The sequence below is a fragment of the Nannospalax galili genome, unplaced genomic scaffold, assembly GCF_000622305.1.
Source record: "Nannospalax galili isolate Female #2095 unplaced genomic scaffold, S.galili_v1.0 scaffold110, whole genome shotgun sequence".
Taxonomy (NCBI): domain Eukaryota; kingdom Metazoa; phylum Chordata; class Mammalia; order Rodentia; family Spalacidae; genus Nannospalax; species Nannospalax galili.
The window spans coordinates 1,310,972-1,329,137 of record NW_008328707.1 but is presented as its reverse complement, the minus strand read 5'-3'; the positions used below and the strand labels follow the sequence as shown (position 1 = coordinate 1,329,137).

Here is an 18,166-nt window from a genome sequence, read left to right as displayed (position 1 = left end):
TTAGCATATGTCCATATGGAGGGTTCAAAAAAGACTATATGCTATGCCATAAAACACCTCAATACAGTTTTAAAGGTTGAAATAATACAATGTATGTCCTAAGACTACATGGAATAAAATTAAAATTCAGTAACAAGGAAACCTGAGAAATTCAAAACTATATGTGATGAAATATACTTCTAAGTAAGCAATAGCTCAAAAAATAAATTACAAGGGAAATTAAATACTTTGGGATGAATGAGAATGGAGCTAGGATGTACAAAAGTTATGGAATGTAGCTAAAACAGTGCTTGGAAAGAAATGTATAGCTCTAAAAGCTTACTAAAATATCTTATTATTTTCATTTTATGTCTATGAGTATATTGCCTGCATATATGGAAGTGCACCCATGTCATGCAATGCCTGCAGAGGCCAGAAGAGGATGTCAGATCCCCTGGAACTGGAGTTATGGACAGTTTTGTTAGCCACCATGTGTGTGCTGGGAATCGAACTGGGTCCTCTGCAAGAGCAGCCAGTGCTCTTAACCTCTGAGCCATCTCTCCAGCCCCAGCCCTAAAAGTTTACACAAAAATACTAAGATTTCAAATCAATAATCTAAACTTATACCTTAAGACACTGAAAAACTGTAAAAAAAAAATAAAGTACAATAATTGACTAGACCAAAAAATTGGGTAAACAAGCTAAACTGACCAGGAAAAAAAAAATGACTCAAATTATTGAAATTATGAAAGAGAACATTACTCTTGACATTAGAGAAGTAGGGATTATTAGGGAACAGTGTAAACACCTACACATAAACCAGTTAGATGACAGGTGAAATAGAAAATTCCTAGTAAGATACAAATTACTGAATCTGACTCAAGAAGAAATATCTGAATAGATCCAACAAACTAAAAAGAAAACTGACTTAACAATCAGAATACTACCCACAATGGCTCTGACTGATGGATTTGGTGGTAAATTTTATTGAGCTTTTAAATGGTCCTACCAATTCTTCACACCTGTCCCCCCAAAAGTGGAAAGAGCATTTATTAATTCATTCTGGGACCAGAATTACTCCAATTCCAAAATGAGACCTCACAAGAAAACCATAGTTCAGTATGTTATGTAGATGCAGAAATCCTAAACAAATACTACTAAACCAAATTCAGTAACATATATAAAGGATTATACACCATGACCAGGACATCAGATTTATCCCAGAGATGCAAGGTTGGTTTAGCATTTGAAAATCAATCCCTATTTTTCAATAGACTAAAAGATAAAAATCACATTATCTTAAAGAAAAAGCATTCAGCAAAACCCAACATGCATTCATGATGAAAGCAATTAGAAACAGGACTTCAAACTGACAAATCAAATTAGAAAATGCCTCATGATAAATGAAAACATACAAGAGCATTTGCTCTGTAATGCACTCCCACCATGATGTGACACTCTTACTGGAGGTCCAAAGTTATGGGACCATTCAATCTTACACTGGAATCTCTAGAGTCAAAAACCAAAATAAACCTCTTCCAAGTTAACTGCCTTAGGTATTGTGTTATTGTAACAGGAATCTAACATAAGTATATGCCTAGTAATGGCATTTGTGAATCATATGGCAGTTCTAATTTATTTTAGTTCTAAATTTATTTTCATATTGTTTTCCATGATTGGTGATGAACATTCTTATCAACAATGTTCAGCTTCCTAATCCTCCACATCTTTGCCAAGACTTGATAGTTTTTAAGAGGTTCAGGGCTGGAGAGATGGGCTCAGGGGGTTCTTAACACTTTTTCTTTTAAATATTTTATTTATATTTATGTGTGTGTACTGCCTGCACGTAGGTAAGTGCACCGGTGTCGTGCAATGCCCCTGGAGGACAGAAGAGGCTGTCAGACGCCCTGGAACTAACTTGAGTTACTGCCATGTGGGTGCTAGAATTCAACCCCGGGTCTTTTGCAAGAACAGCCAGTGTTCTTAACCGCTGAGCCATCTCTCCAGCCCTTGTTTTAACAAGAACACTTGCTGCTCTTGCAGAGGGCCCGGATTCAGTTCCCAGAACCCACATGGTGGCTCAGTTCAAAATTCCAGTTCCAGGTGTTATGAACCCATCGTCTGACTTCTGCAGGCTTTGCACACAGGTGGTACACTTACATACATTCAGGTAAAACACTCAAGACAATAATAAACTTCAATAGGTTCGATGAACTTTATTATGTTATTTTGCATTTCCCTGAGTTATTTTCACACACTTGTTGGTCCTTTATTTAGAGAAGTATCTATTCATATTCTTTCCCCATTTCTTCATCAGAATATTTGTTTCTTGCTATTGTTTGAATTCCTTATATATTTTGGTTATTAACTCTTTGCAAGACATACTGTTTAACCTGGTAACAGTAATACACACCAATAATCCCAGCACTCAAGAAGCTGAGGCAGGAGGATTATGAGTTTGTAGCCAGTCTGGGTTAGGCAGTACATTCCAGTTCATACTGGGCTGGAAAAAAAAAAAAAGATTTACAAATACTCTTTTCTGAGTATCCAGGTTCCTTTCTCACATCATTTTCCTTTTCTCTACAGTTTTTTTAGCTTCATATACATCTCCACTTTTGTATTCTGTGCTTTAGTGTCATATTAAAAAGCCCCTGCCCAGACCAGTCCCATGGAGCTTTTACTCCATATGGCTTAGGTGTTTCATCCATTTGGATCTAACTTCTCACTTGTGGTCATCCAGCTTTCCTTGTGCCATTTATTAAAATGCTCCTTTTCATGGTGTTCTTGGCACATTAGTCTATGCAGGTTTCTAAGTCTATATACGATTTGCTTACTATGGCTTTGCAGAATACTTTGAAATCAGGTAGTGTGATTTCTGATTTGGTTTTGTTTTCATCAGATTGTTTTGGTTCTTCACATTTAAAAATGTCACTTGGAATGGACAGAAATTGCATTGGGATTGGGAGCCAATCCCAATTACAGGACTATACCTGTAATTCCAGGTATAGTCAGGAGGATCAGGAGTTCAAGGTTATCCTGAGCTACACTATTTCAAAAGAAACAAAAATTGTCTTGATTCTATAAATCACTTTGGGTAGCATATTTTTAGCAGTATTAGTTCTTTCAATATATAAATATGAAATCTTTCAATTTATTTTGTATATTCTTAAATTTCTTTCATCAACTCAGGGTATCTTTCACCTTCTTGGTAATATATTCTTAAGTATTTATTACTGTAAATTAAATCGTCATTGTGATTTCTTTTCCAAATAGATATAGTGAAAAAAGTCACTACTTTTTGCATGTTTATTGATTTTATATTCTGTAATTTAAATTCATTCATTTACATTTTTCATGTTTTTAAAGCAGATTTGGGTTTATTAAAGATATTTTTAATGTCAATTTTTAGCAGAAGGGATGAGAGGCATTTAGAAAGAGATACACCCAACAGCATGAGTACAGACTTTTTAAAAAACTTTTTATTATTTTTTGTGTATGGCCTACTCTTAGCCGAGCATGGTGGTGCACATGTTTAATCCCAGCACTTAGGACGCAGATGCAGATCTCTGTGAGATCAAGGCCAGTTGGGGCTACAGGGAGGCTCTGCCTCAAAAAAAACAGGAAAAAAAAAAAGGGGGGCCTGCTATGTTTATGTACATATATCTTATGTATGTGGTAACCCAAATGCAAGAATCTATAACAGACATACAAAACCATTAGATGCACAGAAATAAGCATACTCTAGAAGCAGTCATCTGAACACAAAGGAAGATCACAAAATAGAAAGGGTCAAAGGATCCACAAAACAGGTAGAAAACAATGAAATGGCAGTAAGTCCTTGCCTATCAACAATTATCTTGAGAGCATGTTTGAAACTAAACTATTTGGTACAATAAATATATGCCAATAATTCTATGAATGGAAGAGGTTAAATTCTCCAATCAAAAGACATACTCGTTAAATGAATAGGAAAACCAGGACTCAATTATAAACTGTGTATAAGAGACTCATTTCACCTTCAGGCACACATCAAAAGTAACAGTATGGAAAAGAATATTCCACGCAAATAAACAAAAGGGAACATGAACCATTCTATGTACCACAGATAAAATTAAAACATTAACTACAAAATGTCCCACTTTTAGCAATATACAGATCCTTTATGAGTCTAAATCAATTAAAAAAAAAAAAAGCTTCTCATCAAAGAAAGCTCAGGACCTGATGGCTTCCCTAATGAATTTTACCAAACATTTTAGAACTAAAACTAGTTTTCTCTCTGAAGAAATTGAAAGGAGGGAAAATTTCCACTCATTTTACATAGCCAATATGATTTTTTTATACCCAAGCCAGATAAGGACACTAGATGAACAGACATGAAAATCCTCAATGAAATACCAGCAAACTGAATTCATAAGCTCATTAAAAGGATCCATTCACCATGATTAAATGGAATTCATTCGAGCAATGTAAAGAGACTTAAAAATATACAGATCTACAAATGTGATACACCCAACTAACAGAACAAAGAACAGAAACCATATAATGATCTCAACAGGTGCAGGAAATGCATTTGACATAATTTAACATTCATTTGTGATAAAATCCCTAAATAAATAAGGTATAGAAGGGACTGAGGCACAATAAAGGCTGTATTATGACAGACCAGTAACTAGCATCATACTCATTGCTGGTAAATGTTTACCAACCAGCTCTTCTGGAATCCTAGTTTGTAGAGGGGTTTTGTAAGTGTGTGTGTGTTTGTAATTTCTGTATCAATATTCCCCATATGGCCAATGAATGGCTCCAATATCTAATGTTTAACAATTACCTTACAATTTTTTTAAAAAAGTTCATGGTCAGCTCTACCAAACCACTTGTCTAGATGCTTATTTTTGAGTGAATGGAAGGCCTTGGTAGAAAAGGTAGGTATCTCTAAATTGCCTGGAACTTGCAATCCTCATGCTTCTGCCTCCAAGAGTACTGAGATTACAGACATGTGCCACCATGTTTAGCTGAGATAAATTCTTTTGGCTGCAGATAGCTGGCACTATTCTCCCTCTTACTTTCTAAGCTATCAGTTCTTCTACTTGGCAATTTCTTCACACATGCTCAGATCAGTACCCTGGAGCAAATTTGAGAGAAACATCTGTAGATCTTCAGTAGTCTCTCTCTCCTGCTTTCCTAGTCTGGGTATTTGGTGCTGTGAATTATAGCTGTCATGATCTTTACCAACTATCAACTCTTTCCTCAACTCAGAGAGCCCACTGCATACTGCTTGTGTTTATTCCCCTCTTCCATATGGCCTGACAATGCTAAGGCAATTAAGCGGGGACAATCACAGATACCACTGCAATTTGCCTTCTTAGGGATCATTGTTCTTTGTTGTCTGAAGTCTAATGTCATGAAAATCACTATTACAAGTATTCTATCTAGTTTTCATTATTTCAAACAGAGGGTAAATCTGATTTCTATGTCATTTTAGCAGAAAATAGAAACCTCCAATCATGTTGGAAAAGGTACCAGGATTAACACATTCAATTTACCTTCCATACTTAAGGAATAACGTAAATTAAGAGGAAATATCCGTGTGGGGCTGGAAAGATGGCTCAGCAGTTAAGAGCATTGGCTGCTCTTGCAGCGGACCCAGGTTCCATTCCCAGCACCCACATGGTGGCTAACAATCAATCACCTGTGGCTCCAGTTCCAGGGAATAAAATGCCCTCCCCTGACCTCTGCAGACAATGTGCAACATAGGTACACTTACATACATGCAGGCAATACACTTAGACACAAAAAATAAAATATTTTTTTTAAAAGAGGAGCTATTTGTAGTACCATAAAGGCTTTTTTAAAACCTCTATTTTTATTTTTGATGTGTTTGTGTGAGAAGGCTGGGGTCACCATCAGGTGTCTTCATTCACTCTTCATCTTATTTTTTGAGACAGGGTCTCTCATCAACTTAGCTATGCTGGCTGGCCAATGAGCTCCAGGGATACACATGTCCCCACCATCCATGAAGCTATGATTACAGATGCATGCCACTATGCTCAGTTTTTTACATGGATGTTGGGGATCTGAACTGAGGTCTTCATGTTTGGGTGACAGGCACTTAACTAAGCCATCTCCCCAGCTTCCCATATTTATAAGCATTATGTTGATGCTTCTAGATAAATACTATTTGGCTAGAAAATTTCAATAAATTATCTAGCAACCTCTTTCTGAAATACTTGTAAAGGTACATAAAAGCATGGACAAGTCTTAATGCCTGAAATTCAAGCTGATACCCAATTTACTGCTTCAAGTAAGAGTAAGTATCTGTAGGACTTACTTCAGAACACGAGCATACTGTGAATAGCATATGCAGCTGACACACAATCTTACCACTTGATGGAAAACACACATAGTGGCCTAAAAAAATAAGCTGAATAGTGAGTTCCAGGTTACATCGGACTACATAGCAAGACCCTGTCTCAAACAAGCAAGCAAGCCAATAACAGACTAACACAAATTCATCTTCAGCTGATCCTTTCTACAAAAACAGTCAAGTCATATCCACTAAGGAAAATGTTTATAGGATAGAGTATGAACATCCACAAAAGAATGAAAAGCACTAAAAATGGTAATGATATAGCTGAGTATAAGTTTTTATTATGAAAATCTCTTTAAAAGATAACTGTAAACAAAAATAATGTGCTCTAATTTTGTAACATTTACAGATACATAAAACAATAATATGAAAGTTAAGGAAGGTAAAAATATAAGTATAGTATTGTATAGGTCCTTATAAAGTGGTAAAAATCTGATGTAAAGACAGATTGTGCTAAGATTGTGGTGTATATTATAAATCTTAACCATACAAACAAAACAAAAAAGGAAGGAAGGAAGGAAGGAAGGAAGGAAGGAAGGAAGGAAGGGGAAGGGGCAGGCAACCACAAAGTACTTTTCCTGCCAAGGGGAGGAAAAGAACAAAGAGCAGAAGGGGCATACTTTAAAAAAAAATAGCAAGATGATATAGCTAAGTCAAATCTCTTTAAATACAAACTGTATATAACCCAATGAAAAGAAAAAGATTAAATTAGACACACACACACACGATCAACATAAATAGTCCTACACAAAAAAGCAAACTTTAAAGGCACAGGTTAGAAAAAGTAAAGGGCTAGTAAGAAGGCTCAGCTCAGGGGTGAAGGCACTTGCCGCCAAGACTGATAACCTGCATTTGATATCCAGGATCCTATATGGTGGAAGGAGAGAACTTAAGACAAAGTAAATTCAAACTCTTGTAAGCTTCATACTACAGAGATTTCCATGGCATGACCTCCTTACCTTCATGTTCATTTCCAATTATCATCTTGTACTTAGAGATTTATGAACATAGTTTATGCACCTGTGTATGTGGGTGTTCATCAGTCCATCTTTGTTCATGTTCTCTATTCCTAAACTGCCCCCTTTTCAAATTCAGGCATATATGTAGGTCTCTCATGTCCACTAATGGAAGGAAAAGTAAATCTAAACACACAAGTTCTATTAGGCTTAAAGTCTAAGAATCAATAAAATGTGTCTATCCAGAGTTTCTTTAATAGGGATTATGGGCCAAACAAATGCGCATCCAAGAATACTCAGTTTCTTTTAAAAAAAAGAACGCTTGGTTCCGAATCATTCTCAGTTCCGAAGTACCTGTTTTTGTTCATCCTTTCCAAAAGAGTTGCTGCCAAAGTTCTGCTTGATTTAGTATTCTCTGATGAGCAATCTGGAAGAAGTGACTCACTGAGCTAAGTCTAGGAGAAAAGGGTGAGGAAGCCATGGAGGTGACCTATCATAATCTGATGACACTAAAAGCAGGAGTGAAAACTGCAAGGTAAATCTTATTACACACTGTACCAATAAGCATGATGAATGAATTTCATGGCATGGGCTCCACACATTAACTTTTATGAACTTATCACAAGAACAGAAGCTGTCTTCTGAGTTCTCTAGGGAGACTTTAATCATTCTATCTATACTAATAAGAACTGTTTAACAAATGCTAAACCCGATTATATTATAGCTGTTAGCGCACCTGTTCTGCTATCTTCTAGTAGTACAGTGCTTCTCTATGTCCCAGAATTCTGCCTATTTTTCTTTCCACTGTTATTATCCACATTCTCTTTTAACTTATTTGACCTATATTCTAGACTATGACCATAATCAGGATTATTTTACGTGTTTTTCATCTCTGTATCTCTAACACTTACCAGTACCAACATTTCTTAGCAATCTTTAAGTCCTACCAAGTGACTGAATAAAATCTTCTTACTTGATTAAAACATTGAAGAAAAATCTACACTAATGGTTTAGCATCTAAAGAACTGTTTGTCATTGGCTTATAATAGGATAATAATGGATAAGGGTTTCAGCCAGAATGTATGTATGTTTGTTTTCATTAAGAAATTCTTCATCTGAAGAAAGTATCTAGCTGAATTAAAGTGCTTAGTGATACAGCTGATTTGCATTCTTGTCATCTTTTGACTAAAACATTTGAAAGTTGAACAAGCACATTTTCATAAAGAAAAGTAAAGTTGGGAAGAGGAAGGGGGTTAGCAGGAATGGGAAGGGGCACAAAGAGAAGGAAGCAATGGGTGAATATGCTTAAAGTACATTATATACATGTGTGAAAATGTCATAATTAAACCCCCTACTATATATAATATAGGCTAATAATTTTTTGAAAGGTGCTGAAAATGGACAGTTAGAATTAACTTGACAAGTGGGAATGGTGGCTCACACTTGTAATCTCAGCACTGGAGAGGCTGGAGCAGGAGTATCTCCACAGTTTGAGGTCAGCCTAGGCTACATAGTTTCAGGCCAGTCTGGGCTATCAAATGAGACCTCCATCTCTAAAACAAAAAAACAACCCAACAACAGAAAATTAACTTTATGGTCTTCATCTTTATAAGCATACACACAGTCATAGATCCTCAGATAAGTGAGATTTAAAACAAAGACAGCCACCTCACTGGTATAAAGAAATAAAGACACAAGGCACTTTAAAAAAAGTTTCTTAAAAAACTAAGATGCATTTTTTAAAAACCTAATAAATTTTTAATTAGAATGTTTTCCTTCTTTTTTAAACAGAACAAGTAACAGATTACAACAAACTTCAGAACTTCTCAAATATCTAATTATTATACACATTCCCATCTGTCTTGGAGGGAAGAATCTTGGTCGGCTTAATAGTTACAGGTAAAATAAGCTGCATAATAGTATATATTACAATAATAAATGTACAATGTTTACATGAAATATGTCTTAGAAGCAAGAAAAAGATGCATCTGCATCAAAAGGCGACCTGTTAAAATGTCACAGCTATTTTTTACATTCACTCTTGCAACAGGTTACAAGATGGGGTCACTAAGCTCAGATAAATCACTATGATGCACATAAAATACAGAAAGATTGGTTACTTTATATATTATATATTTATATTTTCACACGTTAGCATCTGAGACATAAACTGAGAATTTAAAATTTAATTTCTTCTGATAACAAATAATTTTTTATTCTTCATAAACATGGTGCCCACAAAAGCACACAGGTAAGGCACAATAGGGTTTTCTGTTACAGAATAGTGTGCATCATGTTTACTTAACCAGAAAACGTGCATTATCTGTGCAAGTTCATGCTGCAAACCTAATACATATACAACAAAAAGGAAACTGAACTTAAAACTCAAAACTGGTTAATCCCAGCTGTTTCCCATGCTCATTTGGACTGCCAATGATTTATCCTGCAGGTTAGTTTTCAAAAACCCAATTTTTAGGTTACAAGTAAACCTTGCTCAGCAATCATTTTGATCTGAAATAATAAACAGTAATAAAGTAATTTTACTGAAACAAATACTGAGGCACAAACCAATAGTCAGTTAGCATTTACTATATTGCAAATCTTTCATGACCCAACATTCCAAGTATAATTTGTCCAATACAAGTTGTTGCAACAACGTGCCCTGCTTTAAACTTGACATACAACAGAGGCTAACATATCATTAAATTATAAATAGACTGGGAAAATGACTTAATCCCAATAGTACTATGTCACAGTCCCAGTATTTATAATAAATACAGCTTTTCACGAAATATTCTTCCACTATCTGCCAATTGCTTCTTTATTGCTCACATAAATTTGAACATTAGAACTGGTGCCAGAATTTTCACACAAAATCATACTCAGGCATTTTTATAAAAATCTATAAAAGGTATTTTAAACTTGTAGTTAATACTTCCAGGTATTTGGCTGTTTGATCATCTATAATAGTACAGCCATAGGTATATATATGTGTGTGTATGTATATGTGTACATACATAAAATGTACACAAATACATATATACACAGATATACACATAATACAGGTATATACAGAAATTAGATTATGAATAAAATAGAAAGCTTATTTTACTGCTTATGCAGACATTCTCACAAAACAAGACTTTCACTATCATCAGCATTTATACATATATACAAAAGCCAGTTTAAGTACATGTACATCCACTTACACATATATGTAACCATTAAAATCAAGTAAATTTCCCCATATTCCAGATGTAGCAAATGAACCTCTCACAGGCAACAGAAACCTAAGGTTAAATTGGGAAATTAACCGTTTTACCACATCAGCCTATTAGCCTGGAACTATGGCAGGTGACTGTATACAAAAATTCACATTAGTTCACAAGAAATTATGGAAATACAAGAAGTCTTTCACCATGCTTTTGTGTGGTTATCTAAACACTTCGTGGTGCAAAAATATAACCACCGTATCTGAAAATGCTTAATAAAGTCAGTGTTCCTCATGCTGAACTTTAAATGCTTAACTGAGCTCCGGAAACTGAATGAACAATTCTACCTATTCAGCATTGCTGCCTTACTGCTAAATTCCTTGGAACCTTAAGATTTCTGGAACTTTCAAACAGAGCTATCTTCAGCAATAAAAATATCACATACAAAAAGCATTTAAAAAGGAAGATGGGAAGCCAAACAGGAATTTTCCTATTCAAATAACAGTCCTAGGAGAACAAAGTCTTTTCAGGAACTTCCTTGAGAATTGGCTAGGCCAGTCCGAAGGCGAAGATGAGACATAGAATTCATATGTTTATTTGATGGCTTCAAGGGAGTGTTGCAAGTAAGAGCTTGGGGAAAACGATGGTGGTATCTATCTAGTCGTAAATATTTTACCGTAACCAATTTCCCTGTTGTAAAATAAAAATAATATTTTAGATCTGTAAAAATGTTTAGTATTTGTAGAAAATTAACTGTGGTAAAGAATGAACACACAACATAAAATCACCTAAAAGTATTACTCAAAAAAAATCCTAACCTAATATTCTTCTATTTAAAATCTGGTATAATTTAAAACTCAGCTAATTATCTTTCCCAAATTTTTATAATACTCAAATTTCTTACCATCAAACCAAGAGCCATGCAATGCTTTAAAAGCCTTTCCAGCATACTCTGGAGATAGACATTTAACATATACACAACCCTGAAATATAAAAAGAAAAAGAAAAAAAGATCTTAGTTCAAGAGTAACAAATCCGAAAGGTGGTGTTCAATACTAGTAGCTCCTTTACCTCACGTGAGTTTTTGTCCACTGCAATATGAACAATGCCATCGTTATCACTGCATTTTTCTAAAATTGCTTCTTGAATAGCTAAATGCCATTGATCCCCAATTTCCCTGAAAATTAACAGAAATAAGAATCAACCACTATATTTCTATTCACTATTCACCAACTCTCATCATGGTAGAATACCTGAGTTCAATTATTTTCTGTTTCAACATATGCTTGCAAGTTGTTTCACTTTTCTTTCTAGATCAGTGTTAATTCATTAGAGTTGTAATAGCTGAATACTATTTTATTTTTAATGAAATCTTCAAGCTCTCAAACCTAGAAAATTTCTTAGGACAAGGACTGTGCAGAGTCATCTCACTATAACACAAGCTTTAAGGTTTCCGCAGAGCATACCTGCACATTTGTCTTACTTGTGAATCATGATGACAGGGCAAAAGGAAGAGCAACTTCAAATTGCAAATCTTAGCCTAATGTAATAGAATACTACAATGGACTTGATTTCCTAATCACTGAAGCATGCAGCAAGACTCCTTGTAGACGTATTACTGCACTGCTAATAACAAAATACTGTGTGAATACAAGCACCCATAGTCATGTACACATATACTGACAGTGCCTCCCTACATTTTCAATTTAGTGCCACTTATTTGGAATGTCACTATTAAAATTGGAAACAAGTGAATTATCAGATGACATCTATAGGCATTTTACATGTAATACAATTTCAACAATCAAGATCTGGAAAACCCTACCCCTTGCTGACAAATTATTGACAGTTGATGGCTTCTGGAGGAGGGAGAGTCCTCTTTAAGGCTGTAGACTCTGATAGGCTGACCATGCTCCAGTGGATGGCCCTCCAACTATGAGTATATGGGTGGCACAGAATGACTTGGTGAATTATTGGAAAATAAAAAAGAGGACATAAAGTTGGGAGAGGTGTGGGGGTAGGGGGCTCTAGGAAAAGTTAGGGGTAAAGATGATCAAAACACACTGCATGTATATATAAAGTTCTAAAAGTATTAATAAAAAATACTGTATTGAAAAAGATTTGAGGGGGCTGGAGAGATGGCTCAGCAGTTAAGAAAGGGCACTGGCTGCTCTATAGAGGACTTTGGTTTGGTTCCCAGCTCCTACATGGCAGCTAACAAGCATTGGTAACTCCAGTTCCAGAGGATCTGATGTCCTCCTCTGACCTCTGCAGGCTTTGCACGCATAGGTGCACTTACATATATGCATGCAATATACTCAAACACATAAAAAATAACAAATAATATAAAAAGATTTGAAAAAGGAAACTGGGATTTGATCTGTCATACCATTAGATAGCTAAGCAGAAGCCTTTACGAAAGCAACTCTTAAAAATATTACAGCTTACATATGAAATATGCTGGGGAGATTGTTCAGTGCTTGCTTCCTCTGCAAGCATAAGGACTAGAGTTTAAACCCTAAACACCTACTTAAAAACTGGACATAGATGCCAGTATTATTGAAGGGCAGAAACAAAAAGATTCATAGAGCTAACTGGCCACACAGCTAGTGAAAACGGTGACTTGAAGTTCAGTGAGATGTGTGTCTCAAGGCTTAAATGGGCAGAGTGGCAGAGAAAGATGCTCGTGCCCTGCTCTGACCTCTGCGTGCAAGTGAATGTATCACAAACACATACAAACAAAACCACATATAACTATCATGGATTCTAAGGTAGAAACTTCTGATTGTACAATTCTCTGGATATGCACTGTAGTAATAATGTAGTTCATCAAATATTACATTGATAAGTAAGTACAAAAACTAGAAAGAGGAAGGTATGCACTGTTATGAGTTTTCTTGTTTTTGAGCAGAGACTGGAAATTTTGGAAAATAGAGAGCCTAGTAAGACAAAAATGTTGAAAATTATATATAAAATAATTTCATATTTAGTAAAGTTTATTCTTTATTATTAACTTGCCTCAAGATTTGTGTACTATGGGGATTCACAATGAAAACAAAGGTGTATAAAAGTTTTAGAAATCTTTATATTCTGTCTTTAGGTTAAACCTTTGCTTGAAATTTAACAAGAGACAAGAGAAAAGCGTAACATTTCTATGATTAGAAATAAAAAAGGAGGGGCTGGAGAGATGGCTCAGTAGTTAAGGGCACTGGTTGCTTTTGCAGAGGACCCAGGTTTGGTTCCCAGCACCCACATGGCAGCTAACAACCATCCATAACTCCAGTTCCAGGGGATCTGATGCCTGCCTTCTTTGGACCTCTGCAGGTATTGCATGATACAGGCGCACTTACACACATGCAGGCAATATACTCATACACATCAAATAAAAATTACAAACAAAATATTAAAAAATAACAATACATTTTTTAAAAGAAACGGGAGATTTTCAATTAGACATACAGCATTAGGAAAAGAGATTTTCAATTAGACATATAGCATTAGGAAAACCAGGCAGTTTATATTCAAATATTCTAAATAAAAATTGCATATATGCCTGATCATAATACTTACATAACTGGATCAAACATATTTCGAATCTTTAAACACGGTGTCAAACTATTTGGCGGTGAATTTCTTCTATCTAAATGAAATGCTACAAAAAAATTAGTTTAATTACTTGCCATTGTTCCATTTTGTTGAAAGATAGTCATTTAGTTTATTAAAAAAATATTTATTAAGTGGCTTGAATGAGCCAGACACCTGTATTAGATGTTAAGGTGAATTAAGATAGTCATTAATATTGAATTAATAGTTCGGTAGGAGAAAAAAACATATATTAACCAGGGGATTACAGCTGTGGTAATTTTGAAAACACCAGAGGTTACAAAAATAACACTTCAACGTGTAAGGTAAAATTTTCCCCAAGGAAGTGAAATTTATTCTGGGAACCAAAGAAATTAGCAGGGTAAAGATAAGTGCACAGGTGCTTTCAAGAATAGATAAGGACTTGGAGGGATGTTTTAATGGTTAAATTAGAAGAAAATCCATGTTGCTCTTGCAGAGGACTCAGGTTTGGTTCCCAGAATCCACATGGTGGCTCACAACCACTTCTAGTCCCAGGGAATCCAATGCTCTCTTCTAGGCTGTTTGGGCACTGCAAACATGTGGTACATATACATCATGAAAGCAAAACAGTCATACACTGTCACATTTTAATACAACTTTTTTAAAGAAGAAATGATAGCTTGTATCCAGCCTTGTGACAAACAAGAAAATGGTATAGTCAAATAATTCAAAGTTAGTCAGTATTGCTAGAGTGGAACAGCAGAATGATAACCCTGGAGGAAATGTCGGATTATTCAGGATCATGTAGGCCATATTAGAGTATTCCAACAATGTCATAAGAGTAATAGAAAGCCCCACAAATGTTTGAACTAGAGGAATCATATGACAAGATGTATCTTTAAAATTAATGGGCCAAGAGGACCAAGATAAAGTGAACAGACATTAAGAAGACCATCTGGCACGACCTATTGCATGACTAAACAAGCAGAGGTAAGGGAGGGCTTAAGGATGACTTCCAGGTTTATGGAGGAACCAACTGAGGAACAGTACTATGGACCAGACTAGAGATAGGTGAAGAAATGGCTTTTGAAAGAGAAGATAGTGAGTTCACATTCATGTTCATTTGTAGTACCCATCTCCTAGGGGAAAAAAATGACTTTTCAAAAGGATGTAAGAATCTGAACTCTTGACACTGTCAATGAAGTGACAGCATAAGACTATTTAGTGAGAAAAGTAAATAAAAAGGTGGGTTTGAGAAACCAATACCTAGAGGCTCAGGAAAATAGGAGAACTTAAGAGGGGAAAAAAAAATTGAAGAAAAGATCAGAGGTAGGAGAGAAAAAAAAAAAACAGGTGCCAGTGTCAAAGCCCAAAGTGAAAAAAAAGCTTGAAGGAGGGTTCAGCTGCTAGATATGGCTGAGTCAGAGAACAAAGACTTCTGATTCCAGTTTTATAGGCCCTTCTACAGGCACCTTTCCAAGGAAATAATCTTTTGTTAGCGTTCAGAACAGCAAAGCATCATTTTTTCATGCTGTGATTAAAGTCTATTATCCAAAATTTTTTGAAAATGAAAATTAGAGAAAAAAGGTGTATGACTGCATTTTTCACATTATAATTCCAAAACATTTAACTTACCTTTTCTATGAATACTATGTTTAACAAATATTAATAATCCTGACTTTGTAGAAAAGATAATTTGCCATTCATATTTTATTTATATACTGTTTTCTACTTTCCAGTATAGTAGAAGCTTAGGCACACAAGGCAGCTAATCTTCAAAGCTCCCTATGTACAAATACCTCTTCTAAATTGCATACACTATGAAGAAAACTACAGAAAGATAGCTACAGAAGATAGTTGGAAGGGGAGATATACAGATAAAGGAGTCTTAGAGAGAGAGGCAAGCAAAAATGGGGATAAAAAAAAGAATAAAGAAGTTAGAGTTCCACATACATATTTAATGCATGTTAACATTTATGTTTATGTATAAAATAACATTAATTCTACATGTCTTATATGCACAGAAAAATGAGATGAAAAGAATGCAGTTAAAGTCATAACACTAAGTTGCTTTGTTAAATGAAAAGTCAAGATCAAAGAATTATTTGTCCTCATTGTCATGCTGTCATTTGCTTTTACAAAGATGCTGACAGCAATTTCTTCTATGGAGTGGAGCAGAAAAGGGAAGTTTTGCCTTCCCTTACCGTTTAATTATAGTGTTTCACTTAAACACATGATATATTTTGAAAAAATAGAAGAAAATCCTTGTTTGTGTTTAAAAATACATACCTTGACCTTGCCATACTTTAGAAGGTATTACTAATATCTTATCACAGGATGCAGAAGGCTGGATCCACCGCCAGACTAGAAAATCTGTACCACCTATTCTTCGAGTTTCTGTGCGCACTCTAGATTCATTAGCAGCAAGGAAGTCAACAGCTCTATCCCAGACTTTCTTCATTTTTTTCCTATCATGAACAAAATAACAGGTTTACTATAATCTTGGCTTGTCATCTTTTGGAAATGCTAGTAACTGAAGCAATGACTACTGTTAACTGGCTATCTTATCACTCCTTACAGTTTATATAAAAGACAACTTAGATGTCTGTGCTTCACCTCAGATTTACTGAATTCCAGTCTCCAGAGAGAAGCCATGAGCATGTGCTTGCTCTTGTTAACTCAGCATCCACTGGTGATAAGGATGTGCTGCTAGGCTGAAGAACACTCCTTCAGGGCATGACATTAGTTTTCATTTTCAAAAAATTAGGTTTTAGTATGCAATTTACAAATCTCCAGTAATAACAAAATAAGCCTTTAAAATATTAGTAAAAATACAACTAGCTATTCTGTTTCTTAGTAAGATGACACTAAAGGAAAAAAAAAAAACAGGAAGACTGACAAAAAGGAATAAACAAAAATATACAGAAATGAGAATGACTTATACACCTAGTTCTCTACTATGCCACTGAAAACCAGGAGGAGAATAGAAGAAAATTTAGAAAGTAGAGGGTATTTTAAAATGTCTATACATACAGCAAGGCTAGTTAAGACTCACAACTCTTAATAAAAACTTCAGGCTACAACAGACAACCTACAGGCTGATTTATTTCAACTGAAAGGCTTTACACACCTGTCATGAGGCTGTACTAAAGAGTCTCGCACATGTGGAATAGGCATGTAAGGTTGCAAATCTTTATTTTCCTGGCAAGCTTCATTATGACTTCGTAAAACATCTGAAAATAAATCAACTACTTTACAAGTAAATCAATTGCTGGGAATTATGTTGTAGTTTTATCATATAACTTTTCTAGAAAGCTTAGAATTTTGTAAATACCATACCTATAATCTTTACCACCATATCGTACATCTGCCTCGTTTCCTCCTCTTCTTTAGTCCAGCGGTATTTCATATAACGCAGAACAACACAAACCATCACTACACCTGCAATATTCACATATCTGGTATTTTAAAACTGTGGTCAGTAACAGTAAGTAACACCATAGCAAGTTTCTACAATGCCTATCTCAACCTGCCCTAACAGAATAATGTAATACAGAGGTTTGAATTAAAACTACATAGAAAAACTTATTACTAAGCACTTTCCAAAGTTTCACCTCTCTCCCCCCAAAATTATTTCATTACACTAATAAATGAGCACTTGAAGCCTATTATTAAAAATAAAAAATATAGCTGTTTCACACTTTTCTCCTCTGTGGCACTAGACTACTAGAAGTTGTAAGTTCTGGTAAACACAATAAATATTAAAATAAGTTGAATTATGTTTAAATGACTACCAAAGAAAAATGAAAAAAAACTATCTCCTTATTTCCTAGTATTCAAATATCAGTCTAACTAAAAATTTTAATTCTCATAAATGACACTATTTAAAAGCAAGCTAACCTTTCCTTTTCCTATTCTATTTCCTAAAGTAGATTCACATACATATGTTACTAGACATACTTGCTTTTCTGTGACAGTTTATTTCTACTTCTCCTCATATTACTATTTTCTAAGCCCTTAGTCCATCATAGGGAGGAAAAATCCCTTAGCTTTACTGTCATAGTTTAAAGATGAAATGCCTCCCTCAT

General features: G+C 35.0%; 1 protein-coding gene across 2 annotated transcripts in view; it reads right to left on the bottom strand.

Annotated features, from left to right (window-relative positions):
* Window positions 1-9,033: 9,033 nt before the first annotated feature.
* Window positions 9,034-18,166, bottom strand: part of Lemd3 (LEM domain containing 3) — a 75,725-nt gene continuing 66,592 nt past the window's right edge. For both annotated transcript variants that reach the window (XM_008829063.3, XM_029561530.1), the window contains 7 exons: window positions 17,418-17,519; window positions 17,209-17,311; window positions 16,368-16,546; window positions 14,085-14,166; window positions 11,586-11,691; window positions 11,419-11,497; window positions 9,034-11,204 (listed from right to left, as the gene is read on the bottom strand). In XM_008829063.3, the coding sequence (XP_008827285.1) occupies window positions 11,041-11,204; window positions 11,419-11,497; window positions 11,586-11,691; window positions 14,085-14,166; window positions 16,368-16,546; window positions 17,209-17,311; window positions 17,418-17,519 (815 nt within the window). In that variant the 3' untranslated portion in view covers window positions 9,034-11,040. The remainder of the gene's footprint in view (window positions 11,205-11,418; window positions 11,498-11,585; window positions 11,692-14,084; window positions 14,167-16,367; window positions 16,547-17,208; window positions 17,312-17,417; window positions 17,520-18,166) is intronic.